The sequence below is a fragment of the Balearica regulorum genome, chromosome 9 (assembly GCF_011004875.1).
Source record: "Balearica regulorum gibbericeps isolate bBalReg1 chromosome 9, bBalReg1.pri, whole genome shotgun sequence".
NCBI classification, from domain to species: Eukaryota; Metazoa; Chordata; class Aves; order Gruiformes; family Gruidae; genus Balearica; species Balearica regulorum.
Window position 1 is genome coordinate 1,032,683 of NC_046192.1, and position 25,235 is coordinate 1,057,917.

A 25,235-nucleotide genomic window follows, 5' to 3' on the forward strand; every position below is an offset into this window, starting at 1 on the left:
GCAATAGAGAGGAAGATTACAAACGGGGACAGAGAAGGGTAGTAGCGGTCATCAGGGAAGAAGAGAGAAAACCCAGACGAGGACCGCCTCGATTAGACAGGGATCAATGTGCGTTATGCAAAAGATTTGGTCACTGGAAGAATGAGTGTCCAGAAAGGCAAGGAAATAAGGGGAAGGGACGAAGCAATCAGAAAAGAGGGATAGTGGCCCATGTGAAGGAGGACTGACGGGGACCTGGGGAATCTACCCTAGCGGATCCACTGGTTATAATGAAGCTAGGGAAAGAACAAAAGAAGATAGAATTTCTGATCGACACAGGGGCAACGTATTCGGTTTTAAACCAAGCTTTGATGCCCCTGGGAAATGACTATATCATGGTAAAAGGGGCAACTGGCCAAAGTGAAAAGGCATATTTTTGTGAGCCTCTGAGATATAAACTGGGAAAACAATGGGGCATTCACAGATTTCTGTATATGCCCAAATCCCCGAAGGCACTTTTGGGAAGAGATTTATTGGAACAATTGGGTGCAATAATTAAATTTGAAAAAGGAGAGATTACTCTGGAGGTAAATGATCAACAGTATATCCAAATAATGAGTTTATCACTAGCTAGTGTTCCCACAGAAGGAAAAATCCGGGAGGAGATCACGAACCAGGTATACCCTGGGGTATGGGCCACTGATGTACCCGGAAGAGCAAAGAATGCCCCACCTGTTGAGGTCAGGCTCAAAGAAGGAAGGCAGCCGGTAAGAATTAAACAATATCCCCTGAGGAAGGAGGACAAGGAAGGAATCCGGCCAGTGATAGAAAATTTTCTACAACTAGGATTACTAAAGGAATGTGAGTCCGACTTTAACACTCCCATATTACCTGTCCGTAAGCCCGACGGATCATACCGGGTAGTCCAGGACTTACGGGCTGTAAATAAGATAACTGAAGACCTCTACCCGGTAGTGGCGAATCCATACACCTTGTTAACTGTGCTGACCCCTGAACTAACCTGGTTTACCGTTTTAGACCTGAAGGATGCCTTCTTTTGCCTCCCTCTCCATAAAGCCAGCCAGAAAATATTTGCATTCGAATGGGAAAATCCTAAAAGCGGTCGTAAAACTCAGCTTACTTGGACGGTGTTACCACAAGAGTTCAAAAATAGCCCTACTATATTTGGTAATCAACTTGCAAAAGATCTTGAGTCTTGGGAAGCCCCGCCTGAGGAAGGGAAACTGTTGCAATATGTGGATGACATCCTGATTGCCACCAAGACAAAGGACGCTTGTATGGCCTGGACGGTGAGTCTGCTAAATTTTTTGGGGCTCCAGGGATACTGGGTATCCAAGAAAAAGGCCCAAGTAATGCAGCGCAAAGTGATTTATCTGGGCTATGAAATTAGTGCTGGACAAAGGACTTTGGGACAGGCCCGAAAAGAGACAATATGCCAAACCCCGAGACCACAAACAGTGAAAGAGTTACGAACTTTCCTGGGGATGACTGGGTGGTGCTGACTATGGATCTATAATTACGGACTGCTTGTTAAACCCTTGTATGCACTAACAACCACTGAGCAGAAACCCCTTAAATGGAGCAAAGAGACCATACAGGCCTTTGAGCTGCTAAAGAAGGCCCTGATGTCGGCCCCAGCCTTAGGACTCCCAGATGTGAATAAACCATTTTTCCTTTTTTCCCATGAGAAGCAGGGGATTGCCCTAGGAATATTAGCACAAGATTTGGGCCCGTACCGACGAGCAGTTGCCTACTTTTCCAAACAATTGGATGCAACTGCAAAGGGCTGGCCTGGATGCTTGCGAGCGGTCGCGGCTGTAGTACTAAACATCCAGGAAGCCCGAAAATTCACCCTGGGCCAGAAAATGACTGTGTTAGTGTCCCATACAGTATCTGCAGTACTGGAAGCGAAAGGTGGACACTGGCTTTCCCCACAAAGATTCTTGAAATATCAGGCTATAATGGTAGAACAAGATGATGTGGAGATTGTAGTCACTAACATTGTCAATCCAGCCTCTTTCCTCAGTGGAAACACAGGAGAACCAGTGCATCATGACTGTCTGGAGACCATCGAGGCAACATATTCGAGCCGCTCGGACCTGAGAGACAGTCCTATGGAAAACACGGAAAACTGGTTCACGGATGGAAGCAGCTATGTCCTAAGCGGTAAAAGACATGCTGGATATGCCATTACCACCAGCCAGGAAGTAATAGAGTCAGGGCCCTTGCCCATGAATACCTCTGCGCAGAAGGCAGAAATAATTGCTCTGACCCGCGCCTTGGAATTGGCCCGAGGCAAAGCTGTAAATATCTATACAGACTCAAAATATGCCTTTGGAGTTGTGCATGCGCATGGAGCAATCTGGAAGGAGAGAGGATTATTGAACTCACAAGGCAAAAACATCCAGCATGCGGAGGAGATCCTGAAGCTGTTGGAGGCAGTCCAACTCCCTGAGAAAGTGGCAATCATGCACATTAAGGCGCACCAGAAAGTGAACTCGGAGTTGGAAAGAGGAAATGAGCTGGCGGACAGAGAGGCAAAACAGGTAGCCAAAACAAAGGTAAAAACAGAAGGGGCTTTGGTCCCTGACGGGCAAATCTCCCTAGAAGGTAAGCCAAAATATACTAAGGAAGATCAGAAGCTTATCATCGACCTAGAAGGGTCGTATAATAACGAGGGGTGGGCTCTCACCCCACAAGGGAAACTAATCATTCCCTCTTATCTAACATGGTCTCTGATAAGGGAAGAACACAGGAAGAGGCATTGGGGGGCAGAAGCTCTATATAAACACCTGATTAGAGAGATTGTAGCTAGGAATCTATACACCACCATGAGGCAAGTAACTCAACAGTGCGATATTTGCCTCCAGACTAATCCTAAGAATACCCCCAAACCAGAAATGGGCCAAATTGGGAAAGGCAACGGGCCTGGACAACAATGGCAGATTGATTTCTCAGAACTCCCAAGAAAAGGGGGGTATCGATATTTATTGGTATTAACTGATACCTTTTCAGGTTGGCCAGAGGCATTTCCTACCAGGACAGCCAAGGCTCGGGAGGTAACCAGAACATTAATACAAGAAATAATACCACGCTTTGGGGTTCCGGCAACCATATCTTCTGACAGAGGACCACATTTCATCTCAAAAGTAGTACAACAAATTAGCTGCCATTTGGGTATAGATTGGCAGCTTCATACCCCATATCGCCCTCAGTCGAGTGGCCAAGTAGAAAAAATGAACCACTTAATCAAACAGCAGATTGTGAAATTGGGACAGGAAACTAACTTGGCCTGGCCTCAGTCTCTTCCTTTGGCTCTTTTGCGCATACGAACCAGGCCAAGAGCAAAGGAGGGGCTGAGCCCTTTTGAAATTTTGTATGGACGACCCTATGGAATACAGAAAGGGATGTCCGCACAAGCAGGGGAGGAAATTATGTCTTCATACATGGTGGCATTAGGCAAACAACTCAGCAGAATTGAAAAACATGTGGTTGGGACTCGAAGCAGGGGTTTGGATGGACCTGTACATAACATAAAACCTGGAGATTATGTATATGTGAAGTCTCTTACAGAAAAGACCCTGGAACCACAATGGGAAGGACCGTTCCAGGTACTCCTCACATTCTTCACAGCAATAAAGATTAAGGAACAGAATGCCTGGATTCACCACTCCCGTGTGAAGAAGGCACCTAAATCTCCATGGAGAGTCACGCAAGTACAGCAAGGAAAGCTTACCTTGTCACGACACTGACTGTAAGCCTAATAGGGGGACTTGAGGCATGGGAGAATAATGCCTTTTTGCAGCTACATGACAAAATTGCTAATGCCATGAACTGGTCTGATTGCTGGATTTGCTCACGATTGCCCACAAACGTAGGACAGGGCCACCCGGTGGTCGCCACCAGTTTTCCCAACTCTTCGGAGATAGCCAAGGCCTTTAGTAATATATCCCTCACAGAATACATGGAGATACCAAAAAGGAATCTCGAGTGGCAGATAGATTTAAGCACACTCTGGAACGAGACCACGGAAGTACCTTGTGTCCAGAGGTGCTACCTGGAAAACACCACAAAGAGTACGGGAGGGAATAGCACAGATAAAAAAATGTGGAAGTACAAGTTTTGTTGGGGCTTACCCTAATTGCACAAGTTATATCAAGTATGGAGGTGCAAATATGTGGAATAGCAACCAGACTCGAAGACACGTCAGCAGTACCCCCAAAGGCTGGCCCACCCCTGTGGGTCAGGGATGGTACTGGATCTGTGGGAAGTGGGGGTACAAAGTATTGCCCTTAGGGTGGAAAGGTCAATGCGCTATAGGGACTATAGTTCCTAACATTACTATTGTACAAAACTTAACTAGTTCAGGCACGCTCGGTTTATTACGAACTTATATGAAACCCGTGGCCCATCAAACCCGGGGAAAACGGAACCCTTTAGTAGAAAGACCAACCAGCTTTCATAGCTTTGCGAGGTGGTTTATCGCATGGTTGGGGGTTAGTGAATTAGAAAAGGCCTTAGTCAACATTTCGGCTACAATGGAAATTATTAATAATGCTACAGCTGATGCGCTCACAGCTCTACAAAAAGAAATCTCTTCTCTAGAACAGGTGACACTCCAAAACAGGCTGGGGCTGGATTTGCTTTTTGCTAAAGAAGGAGGTTTATGTACGGTTATTGGTGAACATTGCTGTACCTATGTCAACCAAGACAAAAGGATTGAAAAGGATTTATCTCAAATTTGGGAAAAAACCAAAATCTTGCATGAAGTGGCCCAAGATAACACATCTTGGGGGTTTAGTGACTTAGTGGAAAGATTAACATCCTGGTTACCGAATTTGACATGGTTGAAACAATTGTTTGTTATGACAATTATGGTTATAATCCTGTTTATAGCTCTGTGTGTAGTAGTTCGATGTGCTTTAGGGTGTTGTCAAAACACGGGGAATTCTTACAGCGAATGGAAGAAATATCAGCTAAGGCAAAGGTTAGAATCAAATAAGTATTTTGAGAAAATATTAGATAAAGAGTCATTGTATTAGCTATAGTAAACGAATTTACTAACCTTTTTGAAAAGGGGGGATTGATAGAGGGAACTAACACTTAAGGGAAATAGCAGGACCATTAACTAGCTTAAGCCACATATCTAGTAATCTTAACCCTTACGTAAGATGTTTTAACAAGAACTAGCGTAAGGAAGGGTCAAGATGACCCTTCATTCTGCTTGCATTTTTGCAACCAATCACAAGATAAGGAGGTAGTAAATCAGAATGGAATGAACACGGAGGATTCTCTGCTAATTAGGAACCGGTCTGAGTAAGTTTTATGGTGAAGGTGAAAAGTGCACAGTGAGGAAGACATACGGCCTTCATCCCCAAGACCCCGGCCCACGACCACCAAGAGGCACTGCGCGTGCGCAGCTGAGAGGAGTTAAAGGCGGAGACAATGGAAATGAACTCATTGTAATAAGACCGCCTTTCCACGGACAGATCATGAATATGTATAGACGCTTTTTGAATATGTAACATTTTGTTGTATAAAATTCAAAGGGAATTGCCGCAAGGTGCGCACGATTTTGGTGGGATGACCCCCCGTGCTGCCCAGCGCTGAATAAACATACCTACTTTACAACTTTCCCAGTTGTGGAGTCTGATTTTCCGCACATCACAGGCACTGAGACCCGCCAAGGATGGAGACTCCACAACCACCGTGGGCAACTTGTCCCACTGCTTGACAGCCCTCAAGGGGAAGAAGTTTCCCTCGCACCCACTCTGATCCTCTCTCGTTTCGGTGTATTGCCCACGCCCCTCATCCCACACCACTGTGAAAAGCCTGGCTCCATCTTCCCGACGCCTGGTACAACCGCAGCCATCTCTTCTCCAGGCCCGACAGCTCCCGGTCCCGCACGGGGCGAGTCCCCAGGCCCCTGTCCCTCTTGGTGTGTCTCCACCCTTGCTATCACGGGTGTCTTGCTTGAACTGAGGGGCACAAAACCAGACGCACTTAGATGTGGCCGAACATCTCACGACGTCTGAGTCTCAAACCAAGGGGCAATCATCTCCCGGACCGCCACGGCTCTCGGGCCGTGGCAGCCCCCCAGCGCCTTGTCGTGCATTTAACACCCCCCCCCCTCATGCGGGAAAGGCGACCCGTGCCTTTACCTCGGGGGCCAGCCCGAGCCACGGCGCCCTGGGCCCGGCCCCAGCCCGAACCCCCCCCTTCCCATCTCCTCAGCAGCCGCCGCAGCGGGACCTCGCTGAGGAACTACAACTCCCGTGAGCCCCCGCGCCTCCCGCCAGCCCTTGCGCGCCGCCGGAAGCGGAAGCGGGGTGCTAAGGCGACGTGTGCGCGCGGGCAGCCATGGCGGGGAGGCTGGAGCCGCACCTGGAGGCGCTGCGGCGGGAGCTGCCCGACCCCGCCGTGCTCTCCGTCCTCTTGGCGCTGCTCGCCGTCGCCGTCACCCTCCGTGAGTCGCGACCTGCGGAGGGAAACACACCCCCCCCACCCACCCCCGGTCCCTCCGGTCGCGCTCTGCGGGCCCGCCGGGGAGCACCCGGCCCCTGGGGCCGCGCTCGCTGAGGGGGCACCGGTGCTGCCAGCGGCGGGCTTAGGTGCGTCCTCCTCTCTCCCGCAGTGATCTGGAGGTTCGTGCAGGGCAGGAGGAGCAGCCGGAAGGCCGTGCTGCTGCTGGGCCTCTGCGACGCGGGGAAGACGCTGCTTTTCGCGCGGGTGAGCGGGGACCCGGGGCGGGCGGCGGGCGGGGGGCTCGCAGCGGCCGCCAAAGGAGCCCCAAGGCGGGGCTCTGCCCGGCTCCAGCCGCCCTGCCGGCGGCCTCTCCTACAGGGGTGAAGGGGCTTTGAAGGATTTGCAGGCATGCTGTCTTCCTTCTTGTTTTTAGCGACGTGGAGATTCAGTATATATATTTTTTTTCTCTTAATAAGTGCTTTTTCAAAATTTTTTGGGGAAAACAATGAAATCGTTTTGTGCATGTCAAAGTTGGAATTGGATATTTGAGGTCTGTTACCCCTTACATATCATTCCGGTTTCTGAGGGGATGAAATGTGATGCCAGTGCTCCTCCAGCCTCCTTTTTCTGAAAATGACCTTTTTTTCCCCCACAGCTGTTGACAGGCAGATACCGCGATACCCAGACTTCTATAACCGACAGCTCCGCGGTTTACAGAGTCAGCAGTGACAAGGTGAGCGGGCGGGTTTTTGGCTGTAACTTGTGTGTGGTTGCTGCAGCCAGCTGCTGCCTTTGTTTTTCTGCTCCCTGTGCTTGATGCTTTTTGTGCTGCTCAGTCCTCCCAGCTTGAAATCAGTCCCCAGTTTGGCCCGAGCGTAGGACTGGATTTTTCTAGGCAGCGCACACTGAGAAGGTAGGAAAGTACTGGGAAGTGTTAGAGGCTTCTCGTCTGTGCAGGTTCTTTTTTCTTTGCTTGTCAGATTTGGAAACCTTTTTGGCTGAAAACCACGTCTTTGTGTCGGGTTTTGAAAGGCGGGTAGTGCGTGGTGGTTTTTCCTGTAGGAGAGGAAGAGGAACTGCTTTTACGAGTGGAGTAAAAGACAGCATTGCGGGGACGGCGGTGCGGTTCAGAGCTGGAGGGAGATTTGTGAGGGAACGTCGTTCTGTTGTGTTTGATTTATTTGCTTGGCAGCAATTGCCCAAGAAAATCTGAATTTAAAAGCCTTAGCAGGCTTAAAAAGAGTCTCCAGCTGAACTTTGTGTGATCTCAAAAAGGGTTTTGGATACTTTGAGGTCCTGGGCTGCCACAGAGCTAGTTATTTTCAGTATATGATGATCTCTCTAGTTCCAGAAGAGTTTCTTTCTCTTGCTGGGTGCCCATGTGGCAGTGAAAGCAGCGAGCTGGCAGCTCGTTACGTGCTGGTGAATTGTAAAAGTAGAGGATGTTTTTGTGGATTCTCTATGGCGAGCTTCAGTAACAGTGGTGAAGAGGTTAAAAACTTAGTAAAGGGAAGTGCAGGGCTTTTGTTTAATATTTGTGTCCCTAGGATTGAGCAGACAGGAGGTGTTTGGAGGGGGAGAGGTGCTGGAATGCTGCAATGCCAACTGTTGCTTTTCTATTTTTTAAATTGTGGACAAGGTTTCCGTTAAAATCCAAGAGCAGTGAGTATCTACTCACAAAGCCTTGTGTGGTGTTCTCTCCCCTCTTGAGAACAAGGAGCATTATCTTGAGAACGGTGACGTGGCCCTACTTGGCCACATCTCAATGAGGAGCGTGTGAGGGGCATGCGTTATCTTTAATGTCGCTGCTTTCTCTGGCTGGCAGCTGGTGGAAAGGGAAATGTTTGTAGCTTTCAATTAAAAAAAGTCTCTTGTGAGGGCATTTTTGTGTTATTCCCAGACTGTAACTCAGGGAGAGTTACGTGATTCTGCCTGTATGGGGATTCACTCACCCCAACGCCAGGCTAACTGGAATCCACGATCAGATTGGTTTTCCCTGGTCCGTGATGACAGGTACCCCTAGATTAGGTCTTGCTAATACCTTCTCTCTTCTGTTCCCAGAGCGCCAACGTGACCTTAATCGACCTTCCAGGCCATGAGAGTTTGCGGCTGCAATTCTTGGAAAGGTTCAAGGCAGCAGCCAGGTAACTTGGGGGAGATTGGCAGGGGAGGAGGGGGTAGGTGATGTTTTGGAAAGGGACAAACCAAATGATGGTGCTGGGGATGCTGTGAGCTGGGCTGGAGTCACTGTGGGTGGTGGTACCCTGAGAGTCAGAGCTCTGCCATGGGGTAACGGGCGTTAGTTACTGTTCTGCTTTCCCGCTGTAGCGCATCAGGAGACAAAACAAGCTGGACACCAAGCTCTCCGTGACCAGCAGTGTGCCCTCATGGCCAAGAAGGCCAGTGGTACCTGGGGCGCATGAAGAAAAGCGTGGCCAGCAGGGTGAGGGAGGTTCTCCTCCCCCTCTACTCTGCCCTGGTGAGGCCACACCTGGAGTTTTGTGTCCAGGTCTGGGCTCCCCAGTTCCAGACAGACAGGGAACTGCTGGGGAGAGTCCAGCGGAGGGCTGTGAGGATGAGGAGGGGACTGGAGCATCTCTGGTATGAGGAAAGGCTGAGAGAGCTGGGGCTGGTTAGCCTGGAGAAGAGAAGACTGAGAGGGGATCTGAATGTCTAAAGAGTGGGTGTCAAGAGGAAGGGGCCAGACTCTTCTCAGTGGTGCCCAGTGACAGGACCAGGGGCAACGGGCACAAACTGGAACACGGGAAGTTCCACCTGAACACGAGGAAAAACTTCTTCCCTCTGCGGGTGACCGAGCCCTGGGACAGGCTGCCCAGAGAGGTTGTGGAGTCTCCTTCTCTGGAGAGATCCCAAACCCACCTGGATGCGATCCTGTGCGACCTGCTCTGGGTGATCCTGCTTTGGCAGGGGGTTGGATGAGATGATCTCCAGAGGTCCTTCCAACCCCAACCAATCTGTGAATCTGTAAAACAACCACGGTGGGGAGGGTTAGGGCATGTGGTGTTTCCCGGGGCAGAGAGGGAAAGATTTCCTGCTGGACTGGGCATGGGGTGTGTTTCAGCCAACACATGCTAACCTGCTCTTGGATTGGATGAGATCAGATGTGGAAAAAAATATGTTAGCCCAGGCTGCGATACTTGGAGGAGCAGACGGTTGCAGAGCTTTAGGCCCAGCACGTGTTCTTCCCTCTTTCCTCCAGAGCCATCGTGTTTGTGGTGGACAGTGTGGCCTTCCAGCGGGAGGTGAAGGATGTGGCAGAGTTCCTGTACCAGGTCCTGGTCGATAGCACCGTGCTCAAAAACGCACCCGCGCTGCTGATTGCTTGCAATAAGCAAGGTATTATGTGCTGCCTTACGGGCTAGACATTGGATTCAGTCCTAGGGGTTCACGCCATGCATGCTGAATTTCTTAGGAGTTGGGATTTCAGGAAAATGAAGGCTGGAACTTAATTTTAACCTTGGACTACCCAGCAGGAGCATTTCTAGCAGCCAGTGGAAGAATTCTAGGTCAGGTATGTCTGATAGTTTTGCAGAGAAGCACCACTTGAGAGCGCTATGGCTTTTTAGACAGGCTTAAGTAAGGCAGGTGGCGTCCTGCTTGTGCTGAGCTGTCTTCCTGAATCTGCAGGCAGCGGAAAATAGGATCAACTTGAGTGTAATGAGCTGTCTGTACACACTTGGTAGATTCGATGTTAAAATCAGAGCTGCTTAGCTGCCAAGTTTATATATTTTCTCTTGATTGGACTAGCAGGAGCATCCAGTTATTGGAGAGGACTAGATTTTCGGATCCCTACAACTTTAACAGTAAAAGTGTGAATCCCTGGATAACATTCTGAAGCTTTTGGGCAGTATCAGATTTGGTTTTCTTAGTTATTTTGAGCACTACTTTGGGAGGTGCCCAGGCCCTTCCTGGCTCCACGTGCCATAGGTTAAAAAGTGCTGTGTTGAGCTCTGTAATGCCAGGATGGCTGGGAGTGCTGGGCCTTGTGGTGGGACAGCAGACCCCGTCCTCTGAAGCAACTTACTGCCCAGCAAGAAGAAATTAATTCCATATGTTTTATCAGACCTTTGGGTTGCTCCCATTCACACCTGCAAACCCAAAGCTCTCGCATCCCTTACCCTAGTGCAGACGCAGCCATCTTTGTCGCGGTAACTCTTAGGACTGCGCAGTATGAGCGGGCCTTGCCAAGGAGCTGAATTCCTTTGCTTTTCTCTCTAGATGTCACCATGGCAAAATCAGCGAAACTTATTCAACAGCAGCTGGAGAAGGAGCTGTAAGTATGAAACAGGAGCTTAAACCCTCTGAGTGTCTCTCTTCTCCTTTCTTTCTCTTACCTCAGTGCTCAGTGATGTGATGTGGCCCTTGAGCCACGTCTGAGTTCGCTGTAGAAAAAGACCAGACTGTTCTGTCTGTGTAGGTGTAAACAGGATGAGAGAAGATTGCTGCTTGCTAAAGCACACAGAAAAGCTGTAGGAACAGACAGTGTATTGCCTCCTAGAAGATGTGGGTTGGAGGAACAGCATCCCTTTCCTAAAATCTGCCGTCTCTAGGCTAAACGATACATTCGGGGGCGCTGTTCTCTCAAGTACGGGCAGGGTTGGCTTCGCAAGGTCAGAATTTCTGTGGGTAGCGTGAAGATCTTGGTAGCTCTGCTTGGTTTTACTGGTGTGGACTTTTTTTGCGCGGCTACTCTGATGCAAAAGGGTTTGGCATGCAAAGCTTGAGAGCTGGGGAGAGACCGTCTGGTTTTCCTGGTCTGCTAACGGGCATTGGAGGAGCCCTGTTTGGGACCCTTGTGTTTGCTCTGTGTCCCCCCTAGGAAGGGCATTCACCTGGGAAGACAAATGATGTATGATCTGTTGTTAATTTTAAGTTGTAAGAGGAAGTGGAAGGAGGAGAAAGTGGCTTGTAAAGTGGCTTACGTTATAAGCTGCCAGCTGAACGAGCTGCAGCGTCAGTGGCTGGCGAGTCTGGGGATCGGGCAAGTAAAAGTTGGGGTTTTTTAAGCTATATTTAATCTCCCTATGTGAAAATTCTGCCTGTGAGTCTCGTAGTTGGGCCAAACCTGCTTTGGGAGAGACCTGTGCAGCTCTTGTGCTGTGGTGGACTTCACCAGCATCTAGTAGAGGTTTTGCTTCCCCATGCACACTCAGAACTGCTTATTTTACCTGTGAAGCCTGTTTGCTGGATTGCAGTTAGCAGCTGGGTGGTCTTGGGCGTAGGAGGAAGATTGTGGGTAGCTCTTCGGTCTCCGAACAAATGCACGTTCATGGGATATGGCCATCCTGTTGCCAGTCTCTTTGGCCAGCAGACGGCAGCAGGGTTATTTGTGCTGGTGCCTTTTCCAGGCTGGATACCTGACCTTCCTGTTTTTAAGGGAGGAATTGGTTGCCACATATTCAAGCTCTCCAGGAAAATAAGCATTCCTTGGTTCTGATGTTGGGCATTTGCTGGTTACCTGTGTGTAGAAGTTGGATTTCTAGGTAGGTTATATGTGCCCTGTTAGGCAGCGTTACTCCTGCAGGGTGGCCGATTGCTGCCATCCTCTCCCTGAGCTGCAGTACTTGGGTGTCCGTGTGTGGAGAACCCAAGGAAGTGTCTGCTCTCGTTCCTGAGCCTCTGGGCAGTGGTGTTCTTTCTGTGAGGTATCTGGGATTGATCAGAGCAGGCACTGCCAGACTGCTCTGTCTCTGGAGGAGACACATCAGTCCAGCCATGAGTCAAAGATCCCAGGAGAGATTGCATCTGCGCCTGCTGCAGCCCCTTGACTTCCCTAGCCTCGCTTTTTGGGACCTCAGAGGCAGTCAAGCTGCAGTGCCTGTGTGGCTGTTCCGTCTCCCTGTGCTGCCTTGGATGCTTGGTGAGTGTGGACAAGGAGGTCCGTCCTTCCTCCCCGAATGTGGCAGGGAGTTGAGATGCTGCAGCAAGCTGAAGGACAGGAGCAGCGGGGCAGGAATTTGCTCAGGGGAGCGATGGGGACACTCGATCTCCCTCTCAGTCCACAAAGGTATTTGGCATTGGGGTGAGCCCCTGCATGATCCCTGCTATCACGGCTGCCTCTCTCTTCCCACTTAACCTGTTAAACCAGTGCAGATGCTGAGCTCTGTGGGCTAAACCACGTGTAACTCCTGGTCACGGGTGTAGGTAATGTTCCCCTGGCTCTTGACCCTTTCCCTTCTCTCTCTGCAGCAACACCTTACGAGTGACCCGCTCTGCAGCCCCCACCAGTCTGGATGGCTCAGCCACTGGGGGCCCTGCCCAGCTGGGGAAGAAGGGCAAGGACTTCGACTTCTCCCAGCTCCCCATGAAGGTGGAATTTGTGGAGTGCAGTGCTCGGGGCAGCAAGGGAGAGGAGGGAGATGCTGACTTCGAGGGCCTTGAGAAATGGCTGGCCAAGATCGCCTGAACGGAGAAGGGCAGGGCTGGAGGGAGAGGCTTGGGGAGGCTAGGGGGTGGGATGCTTGGGGACTGAAAAGAAAAGGATGGTGTGAAGCACTCACATCTCATCTTGCTGTAGAATGAAGAAACTTAAACTGGAAATCAGCATTTGTGGTATCTTCCTCTGCTGCTCCTGGGCTTGGAAGCGAGATGACACAATTGCTGGTGTGGTTTCCTCTGACTGTCTTTTCACACCACAATATTTTTTTCCTCTCCCCTCTTCCTTTGTCTTCCTCTGGGGTCCTGACCCTCTGGGCTTCTGAGTTTCCTTAATCTTTAGGCTTTTCATTTGGTAGCTGCCAAGCAAATTAGGAAGGAGTGCACTGCCAGGTGAGTTTTAGAGATTGGAGTCTGTGTGTTGTCTTCTGCCTTGGTTTAGCATTGCAACCCTCTTGCTTCTTGGAGCTACCGATCACCTGATTTGGACTGCTTTCCCTAGCCTCTCACTGCCTCAGCAAAGCCCACAGACTCTCTCAGTTTGGCAATCATTGAGGAGAGTATAAAAATCTGTTTTCCTTTGTGTCTCCTACCTTCCCGTTCTTCCAGACTGGTGCAGTCCCGTTTTTGTGGGACTGGAGTGGTCCATTAAATGCCAAAACCAGGCTGGCTGCTCAGCCTTTGTCACTGCGCTGCCGGTGTCCAGCTCCGGTGCCCCTGTCTTTGGGTGATTTCCACCGTTGGACACTTCTTGGGAGTTTTTCTTTAACTCAGGGCTGTGTCCTGAAAGCTTGTTTCGCTCTGCTTCTCCTTCCTGTCCTTCAGGCTCTTCTCCCACAGATGTGTATGCACGCTCTCCAAGTGCCACAGAGTAGGGTCTTTGCTTGAAACTATGAGGCACGTTTTCAGGTTCATACCTACGTTATCCACGAGATCTGGCCTGACAGGCGTTTGCTGTGCAGTCCCCTGCCTGCCTCCTGCTCCAGTGACTGCGCTAAGATCTTTTTTGTGTGTCGTAAGTCAGCAATTGAGGCGAAGTGAGAAGGAAGGTCAAGGAGGTGGTGGCACGTTGCTGTGCAAGTGTGGTTCCTCCTCGTGAGGAAGATACTCGGAGAGGAAAGAAATGTGAGATTTTTGCAGTTTGTTCTTGTTTGTCAGTGGTGTTTAAAGCCAAAGTTGCTGCCATATGTGATCTCAACTGTTAATTTACAGGGAAGATTCAGGGAATGCCTGTGGCTGAAGCTTTCGCAGTGGCTCAGCAGGCTGCTGTGAGGTTTGGAGTGTGGGAGGGCTCTGATTCAGCATGCTTCTGAGCTGTCCAAAGGACGTCTGCTCTCTTCCTTCCCATGCTCTCGGTTATCCGAAGGGAGATCTTCCACCAGCACTGGTGCTGGTTAGGTGGGAGACAAGATCCTGGTGCCGTACTGGGTGTTCAGCTTCCCCTTCCTGAACAGCCTTAAAACACGGTCGTCCCACCTGGCAGTTTCGTGTAGCTTTGTGCTCTGATGGGGCGTCGTTTCCGTGCAGCACCCGTGTGAGGATGATGAGGGTGCCACTGGGAACTGTGAGGTTCTACGGCATTGAAATGTTTCCTTTGTTTTTGTTGTTTCCCCCTTTGTTTGGGGGTAGGAGGGAGTGGCTGGCTCCTGGTAGACCTTTTCTTAGACCTTTCCTGTCCTTTGCAGGCCCCTCTCCTCTCTGGTTCAATGCTTCCTTCATCACTCAGCTGATTTGTTGTGTTCTTTTCCTTTCTCTCTGGGGCATCCTCTGCCTCAGCCAAGCGTGAGTAGTGTTGGGAAGAGCAAGAACAGTCTTCAGCAAAGATCTTTGCTCGTAATGAAGCTGGGCCTTGCCTTAATAGTCTTGTGGGACCCAGTGGCTCTTCTGCTATCCATGCAGGAGGTGGGGAGGGTTATATTTACATTATGTTATTATATTTCCCGCAGCCATAGTATTGTTGGAACATGTTTGTCATGCTTTGAAGTCCTTTAGCTGGAGATCCTTCCTAGGCTGCCTGCTTTGAATCCGTAATGCTGAAGTGAGGATATAGCTGTTTCTTTGGGGGGTTATTCTGCTTGGAAAGACCCGTCTCTTGAAAAGCAGAGGCCTCTGCTGGGGTAAGGGGGAAGGTGGTGTGAGGCCATGGTTGGTTTTAAGTTATTGAAAGTATTCCTTAAATAAATTTTTTTTGCTTAAGTGTTTGTTCTCGAGTCTTGGTTTAATCTGTATTGGCCTCTGCCTTGACTCTTTTCCGTGGTGTTAAATCCACAAGGACCGGGGCTTTGCTTCTGCTCAACATGACGTTGGAGATCAACCTTCCCGCTTGGTGGCCAGGTCTGTCTTGTCAAAAAACGAATGGCTCCTCCACACACAGGGCTTTTGGGTTTGGTTTTTTGGGGTGTATTTACTCCTTAGTCTGAATGTTAAGCGACTTGATTAAAAAAACCCACCAAGCCGCCAAACAAAAAAACTTAACAAAAAAGCACTTTGCTCAAATGCACAGGAAGACTGCGCTGTGCGTGGCTGTTGTGCTTTAAGTCGCCGAGCACTTGCCCTGCACGGTGGCCGAGGTGGCTACGGCTCCCAGCAGCTTTACAGCCGGATGGAGAAACCTCAGTTCTCCCCGTCAGCGGGGCTCGGGGCAGCCGCACGGCCATGCAGCTGAGCTGAGGCTGCACCCAGTGCCGCTCGTGCCAGAGGACGGAGCACACGTTGGGCTGTTGCAGAGCTACGTGTGTTTTTTGGGCTGCAATCCATGACTTGCCTGTTAAATATTTGGGGCTGATTTTCCCCAGTGGCTGAGGGAAAAGGGCAGAACTGGAAACTCTGAATGTTGGGGTTGGTTGTTTTTTTTTTTTCCCCAGTCAGCTTTGTGTTTTGTTTTTTGCTCTTAAGTATAAACTTTGCTCCCAGCCTGTGGCTTTGCTGGCTGGGCAAGTTGCTCCTCAGGCTGCAGCTTGGCAGCCAGCGTGTTTAGATGGCTTTGGCAGGACAGCAGGATGTGATAAACTCATCCCTCTGCTCCAGCTGTCTGACCCAGAGTCAGTCACCCTGCCGCATTTACACATCTGCAGGGATTGAGGCTTTCACTGTACTTTAAAGCTCTTTTGAGCGATGTTTTTTACTACGGGTTGTGCTATGCCTGCAGATTGTTCCCTTGGAAAGGAAGGGTGTTTTAGGAGGAGATCGACAAACACAGCGAGATCCAGGATAGCAAAAACCACATAAAAGTGGAGGAGAGATTGCCGAAAGGCAAAGAAAAGCTAAAATAGCATGATGTCTGAAGGTTGGCATCCCAGGGGTGGTGGTTTCCAGGGTGTTGCAACTGTGACCTTTCCAGTGCATAGAGCCTTTGGCCAGCCCGGCCCTGTTGACACCTTTGGGGCCAGGAGCTTCTGTGTTGGCCCCGTTTGGGTCACCTCGTGCGCTTCTGCTGGCCAGCACCTTCTGGAGCTTGTCCAGCTTGATGCTGCTGGTGGGGTGAAGCTGGAGAAAGCGGTGTTAAGGGAACACCAGCCAGGCGGAGGGGGAACAGGAATAGCATGGACAGACCTCATTATTGTAAAGACTTGCTGATCCAGAGCAAATCCACGGCATCCTCTCCTCTCCCTCTATTCCCTCCGTGAGCGTGGATGCAGCAGGGCTGTTGGCCAAGAGCACAGTGAAAAGAAAAGCGGTGCCTTGCCCTGCACAGCCGTGGGCTAAGGACAGCACAGGCTGAATGCATTTACCCAAGAAAACTCTTCCGCTCCGCTGCTGTCCCTCCCTGCCCTATCTTTCGGTCTATGATGCCCTTCAGTCCTTTCCTGAGCTCATTGTATGTGCAGCGATCTCCGGCTCGGCCACAGCCGCGTCTGTGCTGTGGACCCTGCTGATCCTGACCCACCGACTGACTGCGATCTCAGCCCTGGGGCTGCTGTGTGCTGAACTGCGCAGGCAACTTTTGGCAGCAGGCTGCAGGATGATGTAGGCAGGGTGAAGAGGGCTGTGGGCAGTGGAGTGCAGGCAGGGTGCTGCGGGCTTGGGGCTGCCAGCAGGTTTCATGGGGCTGCAGGCAGCACTGCTGTCCCTGGGCTGCCTGGCCCCCCCTGTTCTGCGCAGCCCCTCATCACGGGGTGGGGGGAGGGAGCCGCAGGGGGAGCGTGTGCCCCGTCTGCCGCCATTTCTCCCGTCTGCCACCATTTCTTCACCTTTGCCAGCGATGGATGCACTCAGCATCTGCCAGGATGCGACCTGCAGGCATCCCCACTGCCTTGCTGGTGGGAACAGACCTCGGGGGAGACCAGCAAAGCACCACAATTGGAAAAGTGACCTTTATTTAAAAAAAAAAAAAAAAAAAAAAAAGCAACACCCCCCCTCCCCCCCTGCAAATGTTCTACAATAAACCCCTAGTGTTAACATTTCCCAACACGTGTGTGGTGTCCATGCTGACCTCTGTGAGGGATGCGGGCAGGGGAGGACACAGGGCAGCCCCACAGTGTTGGCAGCCATCTCCCCTGCTCCTGTCCCAGCCAGGAGGGCATTACCCGGCTGGAAATGTCACGCCGAGGGGGACACACCCACCCCCCCATCGCTCACAGCAGGCACGTCTCTGGGTATATGGGATGGGGCTGTGCTACAGCCCCCATCTGCCTCCTGCTCCAGCCCGCGGGGGCGGGGGGGCTGTCCCCTCCCCGAAGCGATGGGCAAGGCGCAGCTGGAGGCCCTGGGAGAAGCTGGTCCCACGATGGAACTGGCAGGGAGCATCCCTCGCCGGGAGCACGGCAGTGCCATGGGCTGCAGGATGGGAGCTCAGAGCTGCTAAGGTGAAGTTGCTCCCTTAGAAGGAAAAACAAACCCAAAAAAGACAAAGTACTGGCAGTAGGTAACGGGGGGGGCAGAGTTAGTCCTCAGGTGGGCTACACCAGCCCTGCTGCCTTCTCCTGCACATTGTACTCCTTGCTTCTCTTCACCTTCCAGCTGATGAGGGCGAGGAGGATGGTGCCCACCACCTTGTAGCCCACCTGCAGCCCCAGGTATCTGTCGGGAGAAGAGCAGGGAGATGCCGTGCGTGGATGTGGCACCAGGCTGAGCTGGGGACCATCCCGGTGGTCATCCCTGCCCAGGGACGCCCCCATTCCCGGGGGGGACACGTGGCGGGGTACCTGTTGCGGAGGAAGTCGTTGTTGTAGTAGGCGCAGAACCGGCGCTGGGTGCACTGCTTCTGCCAGTAGACGCAGGAGGAGTCGATGAGGGCACCGAACATGGCCGGTGCCGGCAGCCATGCTTTGGAGAGCAGAGGATGGAGTCAGGCTGCCTGCCCTGCCTGCATGCTTTGCCTGCCGTCCCCAAGGAGGTTCAACACCTCCCGGGGCTCGAGCAAGCTTCTGAGCACCCTGCTGCCTTCCCCCAGCCTCATTAGGAGATGGACACTCACCCAGCAGCCTCATTAGTAAGAATTGGACTCCGATGGCAAACGACTTCTCATCCTGGTTCACCACCCTGCAGGGGAGAAGCCACAGGAGGTCAGAGCTGCCCCGGCAGCTCTGCATTTGGCCAAGCATCTTGGCCTGGTGCACGTTTAAGAGGTCCCGTTGATCCCAGCATGAGGAACCCATTGCATCATGCTTCCCCCCAGTGCCTTGCAACAACCCCGTGCCCGTGGCTCACCGTAAAACCATCATGTAGAGGGGGTTGTGGGACAGGCAGGCTACCAGGGCAGCAAAGGAGATGAGGAATATGGCAGGAAGGAGCATGTGGGAGCAGCTGAGCGGACAGGAGCCTGTCTTGGCAGAGGACAACCCATTCCCAGCGGCGATCAGGGAGCAGTTCTTGTAGATCTGTTGGAAAAGTTTGGAAAAAAACAAACGTAAAACTCGCAAAGCCAAGAGCAGGGTTTTTAGTGACACACCAGACCACATCGCCTTGCAGAAGACCGATGAGAGCATCAGCTCCAATTTTATGGCACGGCCATGACATCCTGCAATGGCATGTGCTGCCATCCCCATTTCTCCAAGCAGACTCCCAGGGCATTACGGCAATTCCCAGGACTTCAGCATGTCTGGTAGACCTCACCTCATCAAAAAGCCTCTACCACGCTATTGCATTTGTCAAGTTCCTGCAGCATCGCTGCAGCCTCCACCGTCACCAACAAGCACTAGCTTTGCCAACCGATCGTTTTACTCACCACTTGTTTGGGAGTGGAAGAATTAGTGGTGCTGTTTGTGCAGCCAGCAAAGCAGGGGGAGATGTACTCCACGTTGTTTTCTCCACACACTGGGTGAAAGATGTGCTCAGAGCAGTGGCACCCACTCGGCGTCTTAACCTGCTGCTGGGAACTCAATGTACTGCCAAAAAGGAGAAGAAAAAATTTTTTAAAAAATTAAGAAATAGGACAGGAGGAAGAAAAAAAAAAATCCTTCTTAATAGTTAGCCAGTTTCCCCATTCCTATTTGTGCTGGGACACTGCCAGCAGTAGACTGGCCTTGTGCCAGACCCTGATCCCCTGCAGGTACCTCTGCAAGTGTACAGGGAACTTAGCAGTAATTATGTTAAGTCTGCAAACAAGTACTCACACACTTACTTTTTTATTTCCCTCCCCCCGCTCTCAGCTGAAAACTAATCAGTCAAATGCCTGGAGAAATACATCTGGGCTGCATCCAGAACTGCACAAACAGATGTGCGAACAGCCCCAGCTGGAAACGCCATTCTGACAGAAACTGGAAGCAGGCTCGTTTCCAAACAAGCCTGACAACAGCATGACAGTCAAGAGGATGAACCGAATTATCTGTCCCGTCTTGCCTTACTACCTCAGGGAGTTCATCTGCTGGAGCTGCACGGTCTGTCTCCTACGGGAAGACGGCACTAGGGACCTGCCCTTGGGCATGGTGAGATGGGGCAGAGCTCATGTTCACCCATCCATGTAGCCCACAGCTACCTGGGGATCCAGGCAAATGGCATTTATGCACTTCTGCCATCGCATAGAGGGGAGGTTTCCAAAATAATATGAGAAAACAGTCTCCTTTTCCATGCAAGACCCTCCAGCAGCTCCAGTTACATCAGCAAAGCCCATGAAGACTGGTGTGTGTGTCCCAGAGGAGCCAAGACAGGCAGTTGACCTGACACTGGTGGAAAGAGGTGAACGCTGTGGGGCCAAGGTGCCTCCCAAAATTTAGCACTTGCAGCACCTGATCTTGAGCTGAAGGTTCTCCTCACATCTGAAGCCTCACATTTGAGATGCCAGTGCCTCCCTGGACTTCCATACGCTCCTGAATTCACAGTTGCATGCCATGCAATCATCTCAGAGCAAAACATAGACACGTTGTCCACACATGAATTTGCAGAGTGCTGTTGCTTTCCTTCCCCATGGTTATTTAAGTGGCTTTTAAGTGGGAGAAGCGCATGGACTGCCCTGGCCCTCACCCCTCCACCGTACCCCTGGGACAGGAGCCTTATTGCTGGAGAAGGGAAACATCTGTACGAAAGCCCCTTGCTGGCAGTGCGTTGGGAAATGAGCGCGCTGCGCTCGACAGCAAGCCTGGGGCGGAGTCTAAATGTCATTTTTATCTTAAAAAGACATGGTAAGAGCCAAAAGTTTCCACCCAGGTGAGGAGAAAGGTGATGTCCCACTGGAACAAAGAGCGCACAACGTGCCTATGTGTGGGGTTGATGTGGCCACGGACACTAATACTACTAATTTCCCCATGGAAATCCAGAGTGAAAAATACACCCCACTTGTTTGGTACAGAAAATCAGGAATCATAGAACCGTTTTGGTTGGAAAAGCCCTATAAGATCAATAAATGACCTCCCAAGCTTTCAGTGCTGCCTAGCGCTTAGATCTCCTCCAGGCAATGGGATGAAGGAGCAAGCCGTAGCGTCGTGATGTCTACTGCCTCTTCCCCTCCACCTGCATGTATCCCACCCCATGGACAATCAGGTTGAGAGCTGGAAACAACCCAAGAGCCTGCGTTACCTGGGTGGGTAGATCCCATCGATGCGTCCTGTGGAGCAGCCCATGAAGAAGATGGGCAGGCAGATGAGGATGGAGAAAACGAGCACCACCACAGCAAACCGGGGGATGGCCCGGAGGGAGAAGGCAAAGCGTTTCATGATGATTCCTCCTAAGAGCATCCCAAGTGCTGCTGCTGGCAGGTTCACAGCTCCTGCAGAGGAACGAAGTCATTAGCTGGGGGGTCCTGCCTGCCAAGCACGTCTCGGTAGTGGCTTTGTGGACCTCGTGGTGGTTGGGAGAACCCACAGACCCCACTGTTACCCGAGACAGACCAAAACCCAAGGCAGCTAGCACCTATGAGAAACCTCAGCCGCAGGAATCTGGCTTAGAGGTGCAAGATCGAGCTTGGGGCGTGATGGCTTCCTCTTGCCAACTTCTTTAAGCATCCGAGTGATCCAGACCTGCTTCACCCATGTGGTGGGGCTGCACGTTTTCAAAGAGAGTGGTTGCTGGCCCGCAAGAACGAGCGAACAAATGTAGACAGTCTTTGAGAGGCCGCAAGAGAGCCTGGCCTTCTGCAGGCATCTCAGGTCAGGGGAGTCACCAACCACGAGCATTTCGAGGTGATCCCTAGATCTCATCTGAAAATGAGTTTCCAATGACTTCCTCCTGCAGGATTTACAAACGCTGGGGAATATGGCCACGTGGCTCCCTGCCGATGGATATTTTTTCACCCTACGGCTGCTGCTGCCCGGCTGTGCTCACCTATGAGAAAGTTGGCGTACGAGGAGGAGGCACCGTACTGCTTCTCCAGGAACTTGTTGAGGAAGGTGGCCAGACCCGCAATGACTGAGGAGAAGCTGCACTGAGCGAGCACCAGGAGGATGAAGAGGGGGTTGAGGAGCAGCCTGAGGAAGATCTTTGGGAATTCTACAGGGAAACAGCAGGAAAAACGTATTTTAGCCACGTGATCTTCATGTCAGCAATTCATACCGTGAAAAAAAACACCCCACCCTTAGACTGTTCCCAGTGAGTTAATACAGGAGATGTCTAAGGCCATGGGAAAATGGAAGGGGAGACACCCTAATTTGGCTGTGCAGCTGGCAGGACCATGGCCAAAGTGCTCTGAGAAGCGGAGCCCGCTACCCGCTACCCTCCCTCCCACGCTTTCCAAACTCACAAGCCTTCGGAGCACTTAGCAGCCACCCTGCATTTGTTTTTCCAGAGCAGGGGCCATACCCTCCGGCAGTGCAAACAGACAAAGCCGCAGGGCTTTTGGCAGAGCCCCACCAGCTGCGCACGGGCAGGGTCTGGCTCCTGCAGCTAATGAACACCGAGTATTTTCCTGGTGGGACATCATGTCCCCCTGCCCAGCCAGGACAGCCTTTCTGCAGAGGCAGACTGACTCCAGGCTCCTCAGGAGCAGCTCTGTTTGTTTATTTGGTCTGTAATTAGCTTTCCCCATCTAACAGAGTGCCATGGAGACCCAGCGTTGTTCATCAAAGCCCAGCGAGATAGATAGAGAAGTTGCTGGACAGCTGCAGGATATGACTGCGGTGGATGGAGAGGGAAGGAGCAGGGGCTTTAGCTGGAAAGAAGTCATCACGGAGCTAAAAAAAGTCATTAAACTGATCTCTCTCATCAGTGACATCCCTACTCAAGCCTGTTTCAGCTACACATAAACAAACTGGTGCAAGCTGCAGTGCGGTGACCTTCTCAAAGCGGCGGCTGGTGGCGCCGGCAGCCCCGTGCCCTCTCCCGGAGCCACGGGTTAAACCACCCAGCTAGTGTTTTCCGGTGTGCTTATGTCATTTAAGATCCTCAAACCAATTTTCAGAGATGATTCAGGCTCCACAGACCTCAACACCGCTGTCTTATAGCAAGAGGGAGGCTGTGTGCATCTTCCTGTGGTCCTTAGGGAAGGCCGCGCTACAGCCTTCGAGGTGCAGGAGCTGCCCCTGGCACCTCCAACGCAACGTGGTGGAGGGACTCAAAGGTCCCCAACAAGCACCCTCAGCTTGAAAAAAACCCGGCGTGGTGATGTCCACCCACCCAGCATGGCCCGGCGCCCCCGATCACCCTCGCCTTTAAGTGCCAGCCCTTTACTTTTTATAAACTCCAGCAGGGAGGTTTCTTCAGCCACCCCCTTCTCCATCTTCCGGAGCATGCCAGCCTCCACGTTCGGGTCCTGGGGAGGGAGAGAAGAGCAGCCTGCGGTGAGAGGGGACCACCCCCGCATGGTTGGCACTGTCCCGGCGCACAGCGAGGCTTGGGAGGAGCAGGGTCTGTCCCCGATGCCTTTGAGCCCCCTCCAAGCCTGATGGGTTCTCCTGCCCGTCACAGCAAAGGGGCAAATTATCTCGAAAATCGCTGCAGCCCTTGAGCAGAGCTGCAAGGAAAAAGCTTGTCCTGCTTGGAGAGGTTTTAAGAGCTTGGAGAGCTTTCCTCTGCTGAACCCTGACAAGATGCCTCTTTCTTAATTCTACAAAAAGTCTGAAAATGAAAGTTGGAGACAGGTCAGGTCAAGTCTGGTGAGTCTTCTAGCAATAATTATGAAATATTTTGGGTTTGAATTTGACCTTTAAAGAATCGATGATTAAACTATTTCAAAACAAAACAATTTTTGAAACTAAACTAGTGGGGCTTGGCTTTGAAAACACTGAAATGGAATGTTTTGATAGTTTTGCATCTTTTAAAATTTGTTTTAATGGGAAACTTGTCTCTTTTCTGTAATTTTTTTCCCAAAGGAAAAGCCCACGTATCAAACCCCACTGCCCAGCTTTATCCCAGTACGCCGCACGTGAGGATGCTCTGCTCCGAGCAGGGGCTGTCACTGATAATGATGATGGTGTCAGGGGAGTGTTGCCTTGCAGGGGGGTGTTGCAGTGGGGAGTTAAGATACAGCCATCACCAGCAGAACCACGTCAGACCCCCCAGGAGGGTCGAGTCCCCACAGACAGACCCCCTACCAAGGAGGACTGCATGCAGGAACCCCCAGAAGCCACCCAGCCGTCACCCTGCCCCAGGAAAGGCGCAGGTCTACCCAACACCTTCCCAGCAGATGCTGTCGATGCAGCTAGAAGGAAGGGCATGAGGTCTAGTTTTGGTCTGCTGAGCTGCGGTGGTTCTGGCTTTCCAGCTAATGGTGAGGCAGTGAAGGGTCTGGTCCTTCACATGTTAGAGGCACAGAGCTTGTTTGGAAGACTTTGCCTTGTGAGAAGTTGTAACCACATCTGAGAAGGGTTGCTGGTCTCCCTTCCTCCCTCCCACCCTTCTCCTCCGGGGAACAGGTATTCCCTCCCTGAGGGCAGCCCTGGCACCAAGATGTTCTGGCTCTCTGGAGATGAGGTCTCACCTCTCCTTTCAGCATGTACCGAGGGAAAAAGAAATAAGGAATGGACGTGAGCACCAAGCAGCCTGAGGAGATCAGCAGTCCCAGCCACCAGGCTCCAATCCACCGCTGGTCCCTCGGTGTCAGGGCCACTGTCGCTGCAAGACACAAGATCCATCGTAAGAGCTCTGCTCCTGCACGTCTAAGGGTGACAGGGGCAAATGTCGATGGAAATATGGACCGGTGGAGCATGAAGGGTCCATGTGGGCACAGTCCAAGGTTCTCTCTGCTGGCATGGAAGAGTAAGTGAATGAGGGTGGGAGATCCCACCAGCATTGGTAGCAAGACCAGCCCTGGTCATGTTTGACCTCCTTTCCCCTGGCCAGGACCCTGCACCGCATTTCCCCATCCAAACTGCGCCGAGCTTCCCAGATGACCGTAGGATGGATTTAGTCAGCATGGAAGTATGCTGATGGCAGAGGTTCAACCCTTCCCTGCCGAGCCAGCCAGCAAGGCGGCCGTTACGGGGGCCCGACTCCATCCTCCTCTGCCTGGGACATACAGGGGGTTTCGGCCACGGTGCCTGCCAGGGATGCCGAGCTGAGACAGGGACCGGGAAAAGGCACAGACGCTTTCCTGGAAAAAATTGCTCTCCCATTGTTCCAGGCTTGGTCACTCTCTGCTTGCAAAGACCAAGGGAAGGACCCGTGCCGGCAGAAGAGCGCTGTTAATGGCCCTGGTTTCCGAGTGGATGAAACTCTGGGCGCCTTCTCCGGAAAAAGGAGGAGAAGGTGAGAGCCGCTCCGTCTCCAGCGCAGACATCCTTCGGCTGGGCCAAGCGATGCTCACGGGAGGTTGACAGATTGCTTGGCTTGGCATGGGGACCTCATCTCCCCATCGCTGGGACGTTGCGGCTGGGAAAGGAACCAGCTCCGGGTGGGAGCCCCGTGCCAGGGTGCGGCAGGAGAGGAGCCCACACCCCACCGAAACAATCGCCCTGCTTCCCCAAACAGGACCACTCCACTCCGGAGCTTGGACGTCATCACGGAGCGACCAGGCAGAGGCTGCTAAATCCGTCTGCCGCCGCGGGGAGTGAGCCAAGGCTTTTTGC

The 25,235-nt window shown here is 51.8% G+C and overlaps 2 protein-coding genes across 3 annotated transcripts in view; one reads left to right on the forward strand and one right to left on the reverse strand.

Moving 5' to 3' along the window:
* Positions 1-6,309: 6,309 nt before the first annotated feature.
* On the forward strand, positions 6,310-15,057 carry SRPRB (SRP receptor subunit beta). The gene is made up of 7 exons (XM_075760707.1): positions 6,310-6,466; positions 6,635-6,729; positions 7,121-7,198; positions 8,527-8,609; positions 9,686-9,822; positions 10,705-10,759; positions 12,676-15,057. The coding sequence occupies exons 1-7, from the start codon at positions 6,361-6,363 to the stop codon at positions 12,890-12,892; spliced, it is 771 nt and encodes a 256-aa protein (XP_075616822.1). The 5' UTR covers positions 6,310-6,360; the 3' UTR covers positions 12,893-15,057.
* Positions 15,058-17,160: 2,103 nt separating this feature from the next.
* The window catches only part of SLCO2A1 (solute carrier organic anion transporter family member 2A1), a 29,370-nt gene continuing 21,295 nt past the window's right edge, over positions 17,161-25,235 (reverse strand). For both annotated transcript variants that reach the window (XM_075760709.1, XM_075760708.1), the window contains 9 exons: positions 24,149-24,282; positions 22,900-22,981; positions 21,559-21,723; positions 20,815-21,004; positions 19,028-19,187; positions 18,511-18,680; positions 18,278-18,342; positions 18,006-18,126; positions 17,161-17,880 (listed from right to left, as the gene is read on the reverse strand). In XM_075760709.1, coding sequence (XP_075616824.1) covers positions 17,760-17,880; positions 18,006-18,126; positions 18,278-18,342; positions 18,511-18,680; positions 19,028-19,187; positions 20,815-21,004; positions 21,559-21,723; positions 22,900-22,981; positions 24,149-24,282 — 1,208 coding nt within the window. In that variant the 3' untranslated portion in view covers positions 17,161-17,759. The remainder of the gene's footprint in view (positions 17,881-18,005; positions 18,127-18,277; positions 18,343-18,510; positions 18,681-19,027; positions 19,188-20,814; positions 21,005-21,558; positions 21,724-22,899; positions 22,982-24,148; positions 24,283-25,235) is intronic.